Genomic DNA, 17,193 nt, shown 5'->3' on the forward strand with positions numbered 1-17,193 from the left:
AACTTTTTAAACCCTGCCATCTCGTTTTATGTTAGTTTTGTTTTGGTGGGGGTGGATAGGACAGGGAGTTCCTACAGTTCATGCCCAAATGTACATAGGAGATAACGAGAACGGCGATTTGTCCATACATATTAACCTTGGGGGTAGTGTGAACCACCCATTTGCTTATCAAAGCACTTATTTGGCAACTTTAAGAAGGGTAGATATAGATAAAAGCTTGACCGTTACCGGCAATTTTGTTTCAAGTTAATTTTAGCATAATTTTAAAATAAATATCTATCTATCTATCTATCTATCTATCTATCTATCTATCTATCTATCTATCTATCTATCTATCTATCTATCTATCTATCTATCACAAAATAAAAACGGAAAGGTTTATTTTTTTATCATTCATAGATGATCATAACCTATGCGTTGTCTTTAGTAATAGGTAGTGTAAACCTTTCTTAGATTGGCATGCAAAATTGTTAAGGATATCAATTATAGTTAGGTAAAAAAAAAAATATTAGATTATGCGTTATTATAGATAATATAATCAGACTTCTTTTGATGTAGTTTATTACACTATTTTTAAAAAATATTATTTTGTTAATTTCCAGACCATTTAACAGCAAAAGGAATAGTTCACCAAAAATGAAAACGTATAAAAAACTACTGTTGAACACAAAAGAAGATATTTTAAAGCTGAAAATCTGTAACCATTGCCATAGGGTGTGAAAGTTAAATGTTACAGGTTTGCAGCTTTCTTCAAAATATCATATTTTCTATTGGGTTCAACAGATGAAAGGATCAAATGATGAACAAAAAAACAATGCATTTTGATTTTTAAAAATTTATTATTAACTTCTTTCATGAGTCTATGCATCCTATCATTCAATTAAATCCAGTAAATCACACAGACATCAAGACTCATTTTTAAAAAGCCAATATTTCAATGCAGAGTGGCTTTAGTGTCATCTGAGAGGTTAAAATCAAAGACAAGAATATTTACATGTTTGTACAATCTCAAAACAGAACAAAATGTCAATTAAAGTAGCATCGAACAAAAAGGCGAAGGATCACCTGTTTAAAAATGTTCATAGGAATCAAATGAAAAGACAGTAAAATATCAAAGAGAAATGAACAGTATTAAAAAGAAAAACAGTAGTACTGACACAAGTGGCAGACATGACGCAAGCAGCTGCTTTCTAAATGCTGCACGAATGTGTTAACCAAGCTGTTTTCAGCTTTACTGCATAGCAAGAGAAGTTAAGGTCAACTTTCAGAGGAAGCAGTTACATTAGTAAAACTGTCAATGATATATACTTAAACAGAATTTAGACATGTCTGTTGTTTCTACATTACATATAACTCATTTAAAGGACAGCTGGTTTTGCAGCTTACAGGTCAACGACAACAAATTAGGACCCCTCCCATGTTTGCAAAAAACATAACACTGTGTACTACAGACTTACACAAAAGGTGACAGCTTTGTTTTATGTATAGACTTATGCAGTGCTGTTAAACAGGCTTGAACTTTTTGATGCACGCTCACACTTGCACCTTGCTAACATTGTGTGACAAGAACAAACTGTTTAAAAAAGTACAATGTGCATGAATGTTAACTGTCTATATACTGCTGTCATACTGAGATATTTGTAATCAGAACATCTAAATCTAGAATAAGGGGTTTAAAATTGGTAGTCTTCGTAAAACATTAAAATCAATAGGAACAAATAATATATTAATACTCATAAAATTTAAATAAAATCACACAGTTTGTGAATCTCGGCTAAATATTGTACCCAGAATGTGCTGTAAATAGTTTAATGCCAAATATACAAGGCCAACAAAAGTCATTATTAAATATTGTAAGAAGTATACAACATTTTAACCAGATAATTGAACCCCAAATATCTCACAGCGAGGTGACAATGAACACTTTTTGAGGTCCCCAAAATATATATTTTTTAGATTTTCTTTTATAAATGACCTTGAACACTCTCTTTGAAAAAACTAAAAATATTAAAATGCAAAAAAACAAACAAACAAAAACTGCATAAGAGGTTAAAAGATGAATGCAACCACATAAAAGGCATAAAAGACAAAAGTCTGACAACAGAAATGACTGGAAGATCGGTGGAGTTTTGATTTTTGATGACATCCTGAATTTCCTTTCAAGTATACTTAATATTTGGGAGATGTATTGTGGAACAAGACCTGGCAAAGCAGGAATGCGTGATTGGACGCCTCCCATTCTCAGTTTGGCACTACAATGAAAACACAATGGCAGAGTCTTTGAACCGTCTAATCATGTTTGATTTTTGAATGGATGAGGAAAGGGGGTTTGTGTGTAATTGCTGTCATAACGACTTAATCTTTCTGTTTTGCCAATACTCGGCAACTTTGAGCACTGTTAGTACCATTTTTCAAACCACAGACAAGAGGAAAGCAACTAACAAAGAGGAGGTGCATGAAGATAACTGCAGGCATTCTGAATGAAGCAGCTTTAATGTAGATAGAAAAGTGAATGGGAAAAGGCAGGATTTAAAAAAAAAGTGAGGCAAAACTGGAGAAAGAGCAAAACTGTGGGATTTTATGGGAGTTTTCAATATGAAGTGTCAAATTGGCCACTTGGTCCCATAGAATTCCCTCTCAAATCTAAAAGTGAGACACCCTGAGCTTTCTGTGCATCCTTTTAAAATGAAAGGCTTTATGTGAATCAGTTGACATACACATTTTATAACCTATTCTGGTAAAAATGAAATGGTGAAGTGATTTCTTTGATTACTGACATGCATAAATGTATGGAAAACTGTTAAGAATTGCTGTCTTTTTTGGAAACAGACTCATTTTACAACTCCTTTGTAATTAAACAGGTGAGTCTGACCATTTCTGAATCCATTCAGTCGATCTCTGGGTCTGGTGGGAGTACTTTTAGTTTAGCTTAGCATAGATCACTGTATCGGATTAGACCATTAGCATCTTGATTTGAAATGGTCAAAGAGTTTTAATAATTTTAAAGCTTGACACTTCTGTACATTTAATGTGGACTAAGACTGACCAAAAATGAAAATTGCCCTTTTCTAGGCTCATACGTCTAGAAACAATACTCTTATTCTTGCATAATAATCAAGGAAGTTTGCTGCCGTACCATGGCTGCAGCAGGGGCAATGATGGGTAATATCATTGTACCTGCTGCAGCCATGGTACTGCAGAAAGTACCTTGATTATTACGTTGATATTAAAGTACACTTCTTAGACATTTAGACGTCCTAGAAAATTTTACCTTTTTATTTTCCGTCTATGAGCCTATTTTTAAAAGTGATTGTTCCTTTAACAGTAATGAAGATGAAAAGCAAAAGGAGAGTCAACTTGAAATAGTGACTAGGGTTTTTCTTAACCTTCAAGATCCCTGACTAAAACAGCTAAGGAGACATTTAACACAGCACCTTAAGGATAATACCTGATCTAGAATATTGTTTGATGAGATTTAGAGTCTGAACAGCAGTTGAACACAAAAAAAAAGACTCCAAAAGGTCCATTACTCTGACCAGGTCCAGAGACAGAAAACAGGAAGGTTGAACACACTCTCACGTGGTAGTAGGTCAGCGATAGCAAAACTTAAACAACAGCAGGTTTTGGCCATCCGTAAACTCTCCCTGTACGTTACACAATTATATTTACAAACAGTACAAAGGAAAAAGAACAACTGTGGAAAACGTGTGAACAACATTGCATCAATAGTCTGAGGGAGACTAAGTTACTCATAAAAATATTATTTAAAATCTTATTTTCAAGGGATATTTACACGTTAATTACTATAAATGGCTTCTTTCAGATTTCCCAGTGTTCCCAGTTTTCCTGTTGGAGCTCCTGTGTGGAAGTCGTAAAATAGCTTCTGGATAATCAGAGGCGATGAGAACTTTCCTTTATGCGTCTTCAGACGACTTCAGCAGCTCTAGAAAAGCACCAACAGCTCCAAAGTATCCCTGAAACACATATGATGTGATGATCAAATTAAATATAGACTTCAATAATAAGGGGTCGGTACCATTTTTTTGCTGTTTTTTAATGCATCAAATTAATAAAAGTAATGTTATAGTCACTTATAATGTTAGAAAAGATTTCTTCATTAGAAAGTCGCTTGGAAAGAAGACCTAGGGATTTCAATCTCTGAGATTTATGCCTTTTATCTGTTTATTCATGTTCTATAAATTCTATACAAAACCTTATTCAGTACAAAGTACTACACAGACTTCACTATTCTAAAACAAAGCTTAGTAAATTCTATCCCTTGGTTTCCCCCACATGTGGCAAGTGTAAAGCTGCTAAGGGTACTTGAAGACATTTTTTTGGTCCTGTGTACAAATTCAGAATTTTTGGTTAGAAATATTTCAGTTCTTTGCTAAAGTTTACGATTGTGTTTTACTCCCTGACCCAACGATGGCAATTTTTGGTGGGTCAGATTTTCTGGAGACTCCCAAATGAAATGTAGTTACCTGTTCAGTGTGGCATGATCATGGCTAAAAAAGTTATCCTTTGTTTCTAGAAGAAAAATGTTAGGCCTCTTTTTTTCTGACTGGCTTCTTGGACTCGCTTCCACTTTACATTTGGAAAGAATTAGATATACCTCTTCTGGGAACTCTGCGAAATTTGATAAAATGTGGGATCTAGTATTTTTTTTCTAAAACACCATAAAGACAAATAGTTTAATTGCTGAAGATTTGTAAGGTTTTTTGCTTTCTGTTTACATTAATTGCTTTGTCTTTTTGTGGGTCATATATGTTTTGTATGTCTGCATTTTTCCTTGTTTCATGCTTTATTTTACATTTCGCACAGATTAGTTTTATGATGGGTTTTTCTGTCTGTTCCTTGTTTTTTTTTTGTTTGCAAAAACTATAATAAAAAAGACGAAAAAGAAGAAGATTTCTGTTTCAAATAAAACTTTTCTTTTGGACATTCTTTACACTAAATAATTACTAATATCGCATCATGGTTTCTACCAAATATTAAGCAGCACAACTGTTTTTAAGATAGAAATAAGAACTGTCAAAAATTACAATGATTTATGAAGAATCATGTGACAGAAATGACATTTTAAAATATATACGAGTATAAAAAACAACACTTTTTAACAATATTACTGTTTTACTGTCTTTTTGATAAATGAAAGCTGGCCTTGTTGTGGGTTTATCTGGAATCTTACTCACCTCATACTTGTTAAATTAAGTGTATTTTACAAATCTAAGAAAATGCTATAGAAAGAAAGCTAGAGATTGAAAACAAATGTTAATCAGAATTACCTCATGTTCCAGGAAGAGGGCCCTCAGCTGGCCCTTGGACCAGAAGTCCATAGCATAGGCAAGGAGCTTTGTTGACACTGTGTTTATACGCAGAAAATTCCCAACAAAAACAACCCGTTCAATTTTCTACAGGACAAAACAGAACAGAAACATCACTCAGTCACGTCCAGGCCTAAAAAGAATCTGTGGATGTCTTGACACATTTTCAACACTCATTTTGTGCCTGCAAAATGTTCATAAAAAGTTTGATTTTAAATCTAGACACTGCTTATCTTGACAGATATTGAATCAGAATAAAACAAATGACTTTTTTCTTGGTCTGGATTAGAAGAACCATGTGATTAAAATTGAATTTCCAGCAGCTCTTCCTCAGCACCAGCAGGGGGAGTCCTGACACTTTTTTTGAATAAATTCAAAGCTTCTGCCATCATCATTTCGTCACAGACACTAGCTAATGTGAAATAAATCCTGTATTCTCGGGTCTTGTTGCTGGTTTCTGCTCTGATGGTGTTCTGTACACGCTGAAAGCCCTGTACAATGCTGCTTGATCACCAGGCTACAAGGCAACACTGTAGAGAAGCCCAGAGTGGCCAGAGAGACTGTTGCTCTTTCCACAAACATACACACGCACACTAACACTACAAACCTCATTGACGGCACACATGCGTGCGATGGAGCCGATGTTGTTAGTGATGGTGACCAGTGTTGCTCGGGCCAAATCCTCTTTAGAAATGCTGTCCCTCTTCTCTTTGCTCATCATGTGACCAAAACTATAATAAAAACACAAGGAATTTGTTCACCAAAAAAACAAATATAGGGCTGGATTACCTGCTGTAATTTACAGAAGAAAGAATAAATAATAAATACATGTCTGTAGAGTTTATCATTAAAGTAAAAGAAAGCAAAAACAAACCATTGAAAGGATGTATGAACTTTTTGGAAGAAGTCTCCCATGTTCATTATATTACAATTTAAAAAAAAATACACAGAAAAATATTGAAAATATCGAGTTCTGATAAAACCAGTAGTTAATAACATTTGTGGTTTATAATATTTTTTGAAAATATTGCTCACAAAGCTAAATTATTAAAATATTTCACCTCTTTGCGACAAATGTAAGTCATCAGATGTGGATCTCTCTGTTTTATTTTTTATTCTAAGATACAGAATTACTGGAATGGATTTTCTTTAACTTTCCGATGTGTTGAAGTTGCAATTACAACCGGATCCAATGCTTTTAATTCTGGGATTCTCTGAACAAACACATTTGTTGTCAAATACACAACATAACTTGCTCTCATAGCGTTTCACTACTGCCAAGAAGCTGCTGCTACTGTTTTGAAAAAAAAAAAGGAATCCCCTACATGTCAACTGTGGCTTGGGGAAATTGAGGAAGTATCCATGACATTTGGAGCGAATTAGATACTATTTGAAAACAAACCTCGGAACAATTTGACAAAATGTGGAATCCTTTATCTGTTACCTTGAAAAAACTGCGTGAAATAATGCATCATTTCTGTAATGTTTTAATAAGCTTTGTCCTCATACTCTATTGTTCAAACAGGTCTTTAGCTTATATGCCTTTGCCTACGTTATATGTGGACAAAATATTTAAACAGAATCCTTTTCTTTGTGAATCTGTGTCCTCAATAAAACTTATTGAACAAAAAAACACAAGCTAAATTATTTATAAAAAAAAAATTCTTACAATTCAACTATTTCTATTTTAATATATTTTAGGATATAAATATATATATATATATATTTTCCAAAGTTTTCAGTTTTCTTTTTGTAGAGACAGATTCATTTGAATCGTTTTATGATAACTGGAATATTTCACTAAAATCTATTACAAATTCTAAAGGTATTTACAGTTCTTTTTAATCAGTTAAATACATTTTTGTGTAAGTACTAATTTATTCAGTAATATTTATTCAAAATATAATCATTTACTGACTGAAACTTTTAAATGATAGTGTATGGTCTAAAAATATTCCTATACACTTTATACCTATATAAATACACGTTTTCATTCCTACAAAACGTTCTGCACAGTGAAAAGGTTTCTTCAGATCATTTAAATCAGCGGTCTCAAACTGCCGGAAATATGATCATTTTGCTTATATTCGATTCAAATGGTCTCAATATTGATTTTCTTAATATGCATATTAGGAATTGTATAAAAATGTGCATTATTAAGATTTTACTGCTGGCCAAATTGAACATGTTAACGTAAATGTGAATACATGAATACTTTCCCCCTCTTTGTTGTAGTTTTACAAAAAAGAATGATGTTAAGAAGAACAATTAGCAGTAAAGTTAATAGAGTTACCCATCCTGCATTCTGCTGTCTTACGCTATTAGTTAAACTTGTGGTTAAGCAACAATTGATTGGGACATAATAATAATTTATTTATTTATTTTTATTTCCTATGAATTGTCAGTCACTGATATGCTCCACACCAATTTGAGTTTGAGACCCCTGATTTAAATGATCCATTTCCAACTAAAAAATAAATGATTCTTTTAAGAACTGTTCACTAAAACATTTGTTGAGCAACTAAAAACTGTTCTTTTTTTAAAAGCAATCATGTATTTAAAGCAACCAAAGGCATGTAGTGCATTTTGTGTCACATGAGACAGGCAGGTTCACACGTGAGACCCCATAAATACAGCCTCACATTTCATTTGTGGATGTCTGTCACCTGACACTACACATAAACACAGAGTGTCTTTTGTACCTTGAAGCCACTGCAGAGCCCTGTAGGCCGAAGCGCTGGTAGTCGCCACCATAGATGTCCTTCACCAGTTTATCCACATTAGTGCTGTCCCCTTTACTGGCCATCTCAAGGGCCTCTTCAAACGTCTCACAACCCGTCAGCAGGCAACAGAGACCCAAAAAAGTCCCACCGCCAAGACTACAGAAAGGAAAATAAGGGAGAATTATGCACTGATAGACAAAACATGCTTATTGGGAACAGATGTATTTCACACACATGTATGCAATTTAACCTTTAGACAATTTAAACTGTGGTCACAAACAGACCATGCGCCGGTTGCATAAAGTTCAAGTTCAAAGTCTAAACTTAGGCTAGTCTTAGACCAGGTGAGCTGCAAAAACTGATTAAATTCTGTAATGTAATAACTTTAAAATGTAAAAGAAAATCTAGTAACCTGACTTTCCTAAATGTGTGGATATTTCATTCTAACATTGTTGTTGTTTTTTTTAATTACAAAACACAAAAGATTTTGAGTATTTCCACCTTGAATCACTGTAATGATCAAACTGACCACACTCATTTCAGCGGTTGTTGTTAGATCGGATATGGTTGCGGCTGGTTGTTAACGAGAGAATTATTTATATTATTTATTAAATTTCCAATTTATTGTATTTTATTAACGTCTACCCCCACCCTAACCATCACTTTAATGTAAAAACAGTAGTTGTACTGAGTATTATTTATGCTATCTATTAAATTACCCAATAAATCATATTTTTTTAACGCCTGCTCTCACCCCAACCATAAACCCATATAATTATTTTTATAAAGTGTCGTCATAAAAATGGTGCTATATTAATGTGCATATCGCACTTCCAGTCGGCCGCATATCTAATCTAGACTTCACCCATTTCAGCATCCACTACTTTTTCCTGTTCATTTGAATATGTGTGCCAACAACTTCATGGTAACAAAAAACATAGCTTTACTTCATACATGCCTTTTAAAACAACCTATTCAGTACCGTGAAAAAACAGCAGGACAAAGTGCTGTCTAGTAACATGTGCTGTCTATTAACTTTATACAAATTATAGGATACATTACAAAAATATAGTATTTTTGGGTTGATGACTTTATAAAATATGACGGCAAACATTTAAAGCTTAATCAGGGTTTCTGCAGGTTTCATCAAGTCAAATTTAAGACTTTTTAAGACTCCTTTTAAGACCATTATGAATGAAATTTTAGACTTATACAGGGCTAAACACTAAGGATTTTTTGTAATGACCCGGTTGGGGCAGTGAAATTGGAAAAAATCAAATGTAGTTTTTTCTTAACATATTTTAATGTGTCAAAACAAGAGAACTCCAGTTGTATACACTTTTTTTCACTACGTTTTTTTTAATGACAAGTTCAACATTCTTAAATGTATATTTATTATAAAGAAAATGACATTTCTGCAGGTTTCATAAAGTCAAATTTAAGACTTTTTAAGACCAAGAAGACTGAAATTTCAGACTTGTATAAATTTCAGGTTTGGGGGCTAATAATTCTGACTTCAACTGTATATACATTTTTGTTCAACATATCCTAAAAAAACTCTTTAAAAACTAAATGTTCGAACAACGGACTACAGTTATGAGTAGTTTTTCTAAAAGTTATTGAGATGTGGTGTTGGTTATTGGATGCGTTTTGGATTAATTGAGTAGTTTTACATAAACAAAGGAAAATAAAAACCAGTTTAAAACTATTTAAGACCTACAATACAATATTTTAGAAAAAAAAAGGCCTAAAATTGTGTTTTTGAAATTTAAGACCCCGCGGATACCCTGCATGAATAATCAAATATATATATATATATATATATATATATATATATATATATATATATATATATATATATATATATATATATATATATATATATATAAATATATTTGTTTGCTTGGTCCAGATGAATTAAGTAGAACTCCTATTTGACCTAATGCGTTTCTGCTATAAAACCTTACAATATTTTCTTGCCTATTTTTAAATGTTGTGTCCTCTCACCCTTAATAACATACTGTAATAAGTTTGTGGGGAAATGGAAGAATATGTAAAGGGATATATTGTTGTTTTTATAATGAGAAATTGTATAATTGTTTTTAGTTTTCCTTTCTGATTAGCAATTAAATTAACGTAATGTGCTGTAAAAACAGCTGTTGTGAATTGTATCTCTTTGCAATAAAAAAACTTAAATAAATATTTAGATGGATTGTTGGTGATTGGATGGGTGTTGGCCCGATTGGGTAACTTTACTTGGAGAACTTTTAAAATGAAGACCTGTTTAAAATAATTTAAGACCTACAACACAATATTTCTGTAAGTTTAAGGCCTAAAATTTAGTTTTTGAAATTTAAGACATTTTAAGTCTTTTTAAGACCTCGTGGACACTCTGCTAATTCAAAAATCTCAATAGAAGCTTACACTGTAAAAATGATGTGGGAAAATTTCAATTTGGCACAGTCTGATATGGATGATTAATTCTGTAACTACTAGAATGGTCAAAAAAATGCATCTTTAATAAGCGTAATATACTTCTTTCAAAAATATTTTTAAAAACATTGATTATTCCAAACATTTGACTTATAGTGAACATAGTGGTAAATGTACAAAAATAAAACAGAAAAAGATCAAACTGACAGCTAGAAACACCACAGAGATTTGTAGCATGTGATCTTGATCCTCCTGCAAGTGTGACAGACTGGCACATCAGCTTTGACTACAGCAGACAAATCTCCTCCCTTTTGTCAATCAGAGCTGAAAGGCTCCATTTCATTCTGGTACAAGCACATTGAAAATGCTTGTCTGACTCAGTGAACTTCACAACCTACAGTACACCACTGTCAGTCACACATTCGTTCTCTTCTATTAGATGACTCAGTCTCGTGTTTCAAAGGGAAATTCAACACAGCAGGAGCTGGTTTTGCTTCTAACAGGCTTGTGATTCTGTGTCCATGAGAGATGAAGAAACAGGACCATGTGTTTAGCAAATGACCAATGGAAAATTCACATTTCATGCTGGAGTAAGAAATGTTTAAATTAAAGCTTCATGATATTGATGGATCTTAACGGAAGTTGCTGACAAGAACAGAGGTGTGTCTTTGCCCATTAAATAACAAGTAAATTACAACCAGCGCTTTGAACTGATTTGCTTGTTATTTATTACTACTAGCTTTTACAGCAATTATCAACACCTAATGGAAGCAAATCATCCAGTGAGTTTCTTTCAGAAATAAATAAACACAAAATACTAATTTTATCAGTTATTAAAAGTGTGTAACATGTTTAAATTTATTTTTGTAGCTTGACTAGTAAAGCACTGCACTAAAAAGTTAAGTTACAAAATTAAGGGTACAATTCTCAGATAAAACATATTCCGTTTTCTGGAATATAAGTTGTAAGCCAGTCACAAACTGATAATCTTTGATTTTGTGTGGATGATTATATGCAATTAGTAAAATAATTTTATTATGAGCAATATCACACGAGTAGCAGTGTGATATGGCTGTAGATTGGCACTGGGAGGGAGGTGTGCGTATATATGTTTACAACAGTTCTTTCTGGTTCTCGAATCTGATTTAGCCGTGCGATATTCTGCAATAACAGCACTTACACAGCCTCTCCTCACCCTTTCGTTTTACTCCGCCCACATAGAGTCACAGGAGATCAGTAAACTCACTAGAAATATTGCAGCTGTTGGACAACATAATGTACTTTTGAGACGTTTTAGGTGATAATGTAGTTGTTTAGACTGCAACTATGCAGTTAATTATGAGGACAGTGACTATTTTAAATATTTTAAATTTTGGAGATACAGTGCCATCAGGCTGTCATACTGAACAAAGCAAAGACGGTTGTGCCACAAGATGGCGACAGAGACTGCATAATAAACTCCTTAGAGGAGAAAAACTCAGCGTTTTTTTTTTTCATATTTCAAACTACAACTGATCAAATCATTACAAAACATGTAAGTGACATTCTAAATTGATCTCTGTCCTTTGTGTTGTAGTGCTGTATTTATACCATAGTATAAGACAAAATGGTTGTATATATATATATATATATATATATATATATATATATATATATATATATATATATATATATATATATTTTTTTTTTTTTTTTTTTTAATTCATCATCAGTTGCAACATGAAATAAATAAAAGAAACAAATTTGAAACAATAGATTGTGAACATTAAGAACATAATTTTCTGTATATGGATGGCAAAATGTGAATGATTTTTAAAATTGTTTTATAATAAAGTTAATTATATTTATATGTTTTTATTTTTAAGATATTGCTAGTATTTCAACACAATAAGTAAATCAAGATTGCCAATATTTGGATGGCAAAATCTGCAGTTTAAACTGCACTCTGATTACTGTAATCAAAATCATTTCAGTCTTCATAACATATTTTTATCTGAAATGTAATGTAACTTTTACTACAAACTAATAACTATTATAATTAACATCAAGCAAGCAAATCATCTGCAAACTACCCACATATGTTGTCCTGAATAACACAAGCAAGTCTTCATAATGTTCTAATGCATGGTGTAAAGTTGCTCAACGGTGCTGACCTGGTGCCTGTCACACGCTTGTAGTTGTCCTTGGAGTTCACAGCCAAAATGCTGACGCCTGAGCCAATGTTGACCAGCAACATGGGGAAAAGGTTGTCAAGACGGCAGGGTCTCTTGATGCAGTTCTGTGTATCAGATGGGTTTTCAAAGTAGTAGCATTCAGGATGACCATTAAAACCCACAGAGTCGATGTACAGCAGGCCCTGGATCAGACAGTCCAGCTCATCCAACTTCAGCAGCTCCAAGTCTGCCATCTACAAAAAGAGAGAGATTCATGACTGTTTATTGCTGTGTTTGTAATAGATTATCATTCACCTCTTAAATGCATTTGTGAAATAACTGAAACCATGGTCATAGTTTAAGTAACATTGTAAAAACTAAAATGAGAGCAGAAGTTCTTTTTTCATCATGTTGAATCATCTTGCAATGCAAAGTGAAACAGACAGCAGAAAGCGTTTTGTCAGACAAATATTCCCACTTTTCCACCACAGTTAAGAAAACCAGTAAACATAACTGACAGTTAATTTAACATTCAGTGTTCATTTAACCTTCCTGTCGTGTTCGGGTCAAGTCTGACCGATTAACAACTTAAAACACTCAGAAATATTGTGTTTTTTATCTTGCCTCAAGGCCTTATGATATCCTCTTTTGCTGAATTTTGAGTGTTTTAATCAACCTTGATACACCTGTAGGAAATGAATGGGTAACCAGACTATAGTCATCCGTCAGACAGAAAACATCACCATATCCACCACTCCAACTCACTCACTTACACTCATTTCAGACTGTGTCTCTTGCAAGTACACATCTCTTTTCCACACTTATGTGCTGATCCTCCAGCCTGATTTCACGAGGAAACGAAACACTTTTACGTTATGTCAGTTTAGTGTCTAATTCGTAAGTTCACTCGTAAGAAATTATTTGATTTTAAAAAGGAGGCGTGGCACCCAACCCCACCCCTAAATCCAACTATCATTAGCATGAGCAAATCGTACTAAATCGTATGAACAAGATCGTACAAATTCATACAAGCCACTAAATCAGTTATAAACTGATTTGAGATAGCATTGGATTCTCCAATGTGAACCAACTTCCTGATGAAACAATGTATCATATCTTCACACATACTAGACAGCTGTCTGTTATGTGATCCCATCTGTGAATGTGTTATCCTTTTTTCTTTATTTCTCTGGAAAGAAGCACAGAAAGAAAGAATCTTCTTTCTTTCTTTCTTTCGTTCTTTCTTTCTTTCTTTCGTTCTTTCTTTCAGCCAGTCTCCATTCAGCCAATCTCTGGGTCTAGCAGGAGGACTTTTAGTATATAGCTTAGTATAGCATCAATTATTTTAATGGATTAGACCATTAGCATGAGGAACTTTCAAATATGATGAAAGTATAACTAGAGCTAGTTCTGTGTCCATCTATACCCATCTTTACCCTCAGTGACTATCCCTTACATTAGTACACTAATAGAGTCCAATTGCAGGACTGAATGTAAATTTGAGCACTCAGTACACAGAAAAGTATACCAATTTGTTTGTGCTTTGCTGGTTGATAAATTATTCAGATTGATTAAAATTTCAATTTCTTGACCCTGTGATAGTTATTTTAGCGAGCTGTCTATTGGTAATGAAACAAAGTATTTTGATTTCTGTAATCTATTGTTTTCATTTTGGAATACATTTTTGAATTTTCACTGCAGTTATTTTATGTCTAATACAACAGAGGCATGTTAAACACTACTTTGAGACTTTATTCACAGTTTTGTTCACAGTTTTTTTGTGCTAATTTAAGAGCAGTTAAAACAGACTGGTCAATTTTGACCGGGAACACTAAAATAAGGTGCAGAATGTGAACACAACACCACCGTGGCCACCGTGTCGCCTACTATGTTCATATTAACACATATAACACAGCAATGACACTCTTGAGGTGGAATACAGATAAGGTAAGGGACAGGTTTGGTGGTATGCATAGGTGTCAGTGATGGGTGAACAGTGTAATAACAGCAAGTATGTAAAACATGCATGTACACAATCAGATATGGCAATAATGGAATCTCAATTAATTCTTTTCCATATAGAGCAATAACGATATATATTTTGATATCAGTTGTTAACGCTCTCGGATTTAAAAGGAATACCCCAACAATGACTGAAGCCACAAATTAGAGGGTCTATTATATAACAGAACCTATTTGTATTTTAGGTGGCTGATCATTTTTGGCAGCTGAATATTCAGTGCATCTCTAAAACCAACACACTTCTAGATTTCCATTGTTTCACGTTTTTGCTGTGCGATTCGCTCTTAGATCAATATAGAATAAAAAAGTCCAGAGCTTGTCATTGTTATCGACATAAATTTTTTTATCGCGATTCGATATAATATCGTTTAATCGGCCCAGCCCTAGATGTACAGTAAGTACATAGTAGTTAAAGCCACTTAATATAAAGTAAGACCAAAAAATGTTTAAAAAAATATATAAACACAACAATTTGCACACAACCTCACCATGAAATCTCATTGGCTTAAAGCCCCACATATAAAACATCTGATTTTACTAGTACATCTGTCTGAAAGCCTATTTGTCTCCTTACCGTCCTGAAGTCATTCTCAAACTTGTATGCTCCGCCACCGGTGGCACAGAGTGTGGTGTGCAAGCTGGAGAAGTGCTTATCTCTGCCCATCTGGATGAATCTGTGCATGGCGGCAGTGGGAAAGCGGATGAAGTGCAGGTTCCCAGTGCGACCACAGATGGTCAGGTTGCGCAGCTCCAGGTGCACGTCGCGGATGCCAGTTTTACCATAGGCTGTGTTGGAGGTGAGGTACCTGCGTATGCTCTTCAGATTCTCCACCTCCTCTTGCTCCTCCTCTGCAGTGATGTCTTTCGGCTCAAAGTATACAAGCTTTACTAAAGTACCACCGATGTCCATTCCAAACCATGGAAATGCTGGAAAGAGACAAAGAGATCAGTCAACATAAGTGTACAAAATATATCCATATAGGACCAATTGCATTTATGAATGTTGATAATGTAATAGTAAACTTGAAATTATTATTTTCAATCTGTCCTCAAACTTTTGAATGAAAGCTTCTTCAAACACTGCAAGCAGGCCAACCAAGGAAAGGCACTGACTTGGTTGCCAAGAGCAACACTGCAGCAGACAATGATCAGTCAGACAGTTACCATGGCAACAGCAGTGAGGCTGCAAATGGCTGTTCTAGGACACTTAGCAGGTGAGACAGCAGCAGAACCAACATTAACACAGACACACAGATCTGCTTATATGATCTAATAAACATTTCAAAGATCAATGCATAGAAATGTCAAACCTGACCAGAATCTCCAAACAGTCTAAAAAGTAGTAAAAGAGCAAAGTCTTATCAGATAATGAGTACTTTATTACTGATATGGCCTCTTACATCAGATGTTCACTGAGCCGAGCTGAAATCAAAGAAATCTGGAAACATTAGTGCAGGTCAGGGACAAACGTCTGAACTTGAGTAACTCGTGCTCATATCAGACTGATTTAATCAGATTTATGACCTGGTATAAAAACACTATCAGCTGATGTGACCTGTCTGTGAGCAGAACACTCTCTGCTGCAACATCATCTCAAATGACCCTCACACTTCCTTCCACCCCTAATATAGATGTGGCCATTTACAGGGGGGGCTATTTTGGACATCACTCTTATTTCAGAGCATGCAAATCAAGTGGACCTGAGCCCAACTAAGTCAATGTGCACGTGCTTTGCTTGCATAGTTCTGAAAACCACAATTGTAACTGGGAAAATGCTTTTTTCTGAAAGGAAAAAGTATTTTATCCATAGACTGATATTATCTTAGAGAGAGAGCGATGAATCAATGTTGCTTCTTCATTGACCTGACTGACCGAGCCAAAAGCATCAGGTGAACAGGGGGTGTGACAGTGGTGTGACATAATGACATCAAACAGCCCATGTGGGTGAAAGGTCTGTTTACATCCCCCAGTCAACAGAGGCATGGTGAGGGTGAGGGAGAGATACTGAGAGAGAGAGAGAGAGAGAGAGAGAGAGAGAGAGAGAGGGAGAGAGAGAGAGAGAGAGAGAGAGAGATTATTATTACTGATTATTATTATTTATTATTACTGTTTTATCCATAAATGTTGATTGTTAAACTGTACGGTTTATTCCGATTTATTATTTTATTATTTATATTTAAGAATTATTATTATTAATTAATATTATTATTATACAATATATTATAATACTATACCACTATTTACAGTGTTTACTATGTTTTTCCCCCTAAATATATATCTATGTTCTTTTTAATGTAAACTTTATAAATGCTTTGACAAATGTTACAAATGTATTGCCATGCCAATAAAGCAATTATTGAATTGAATTGAATTGAGAGAGAGAGAGAGAGAGAGAGAGAGAGAGAGAGAGAGAGAGAGAGAGAGAGAGAGAGAGAGAGAGAGAGAGAGAGAGAGAGAGAGAGAGAGAGAGAGAGAGAGAGAGAGAGAGAGAGAGAGAGAGAGAGAGAGAGAGAGAGAGAGAGAGAGAGAGAGAGA

General features: G+C 34.2%; 1 protein-coding gene across 2 annotated transcripts in view; it reads right to left on the reverse strand.

Annotated features, from left to right (window-relative positions):
* Positions 1-819: 819 nt before the first annotated feature.
* The window catches only part of pank1a (pantothenate kinase 1a), a 21,553-nt gene continuing 5,179 nt past the window's right edge, over positions 820-17,193 (reverse strand). For both annotated transcript variants that reach the window (XM_056476722.1, XM_056476723.1), the window contains exons 2-7: positions 15,233-15,585; positions 12,637-12,890; positions 8,030-8,206; positions 5,935-6,058; positions 5,289-5,414; positions 820-3,974 (exon numbers count right to left, since the gene is read on the reverse strand). In XM_056476722.1, the coding sequence (XP_056332697.1) occupies positions 3,915-3,974; positions 5,289-5,414; positions 5,935-6,058; positions 8,030-8,206; positions 12,637-12,890; positions 15,233-15,585 (1,094 nt within the window). In that variant the 3' untranslated portion in view covers positions 820-3,914. The remainder of the gene's footprint in view (positions 3,975-5,288; positions 5,415-5,934; positions 6,059-8,029; positions 8,207-12,636; positions 12,891-15,232; positions 15,586-17,193) is intronic.

The sequence above is a fragment of the Danio aesculapii genome, chromosome 17, assembly GCF_903798145.1.
Source record: "Danio aesculapii chromosome 17, fDanAes4.1, whole genome shotgun sequence".
Taxonomy (NCBI): Eukaryota; Metazoa; Chordata; class Actinopteri; order Cypriniformes; family Danionidae; genus Danio; species Danio aesculapii.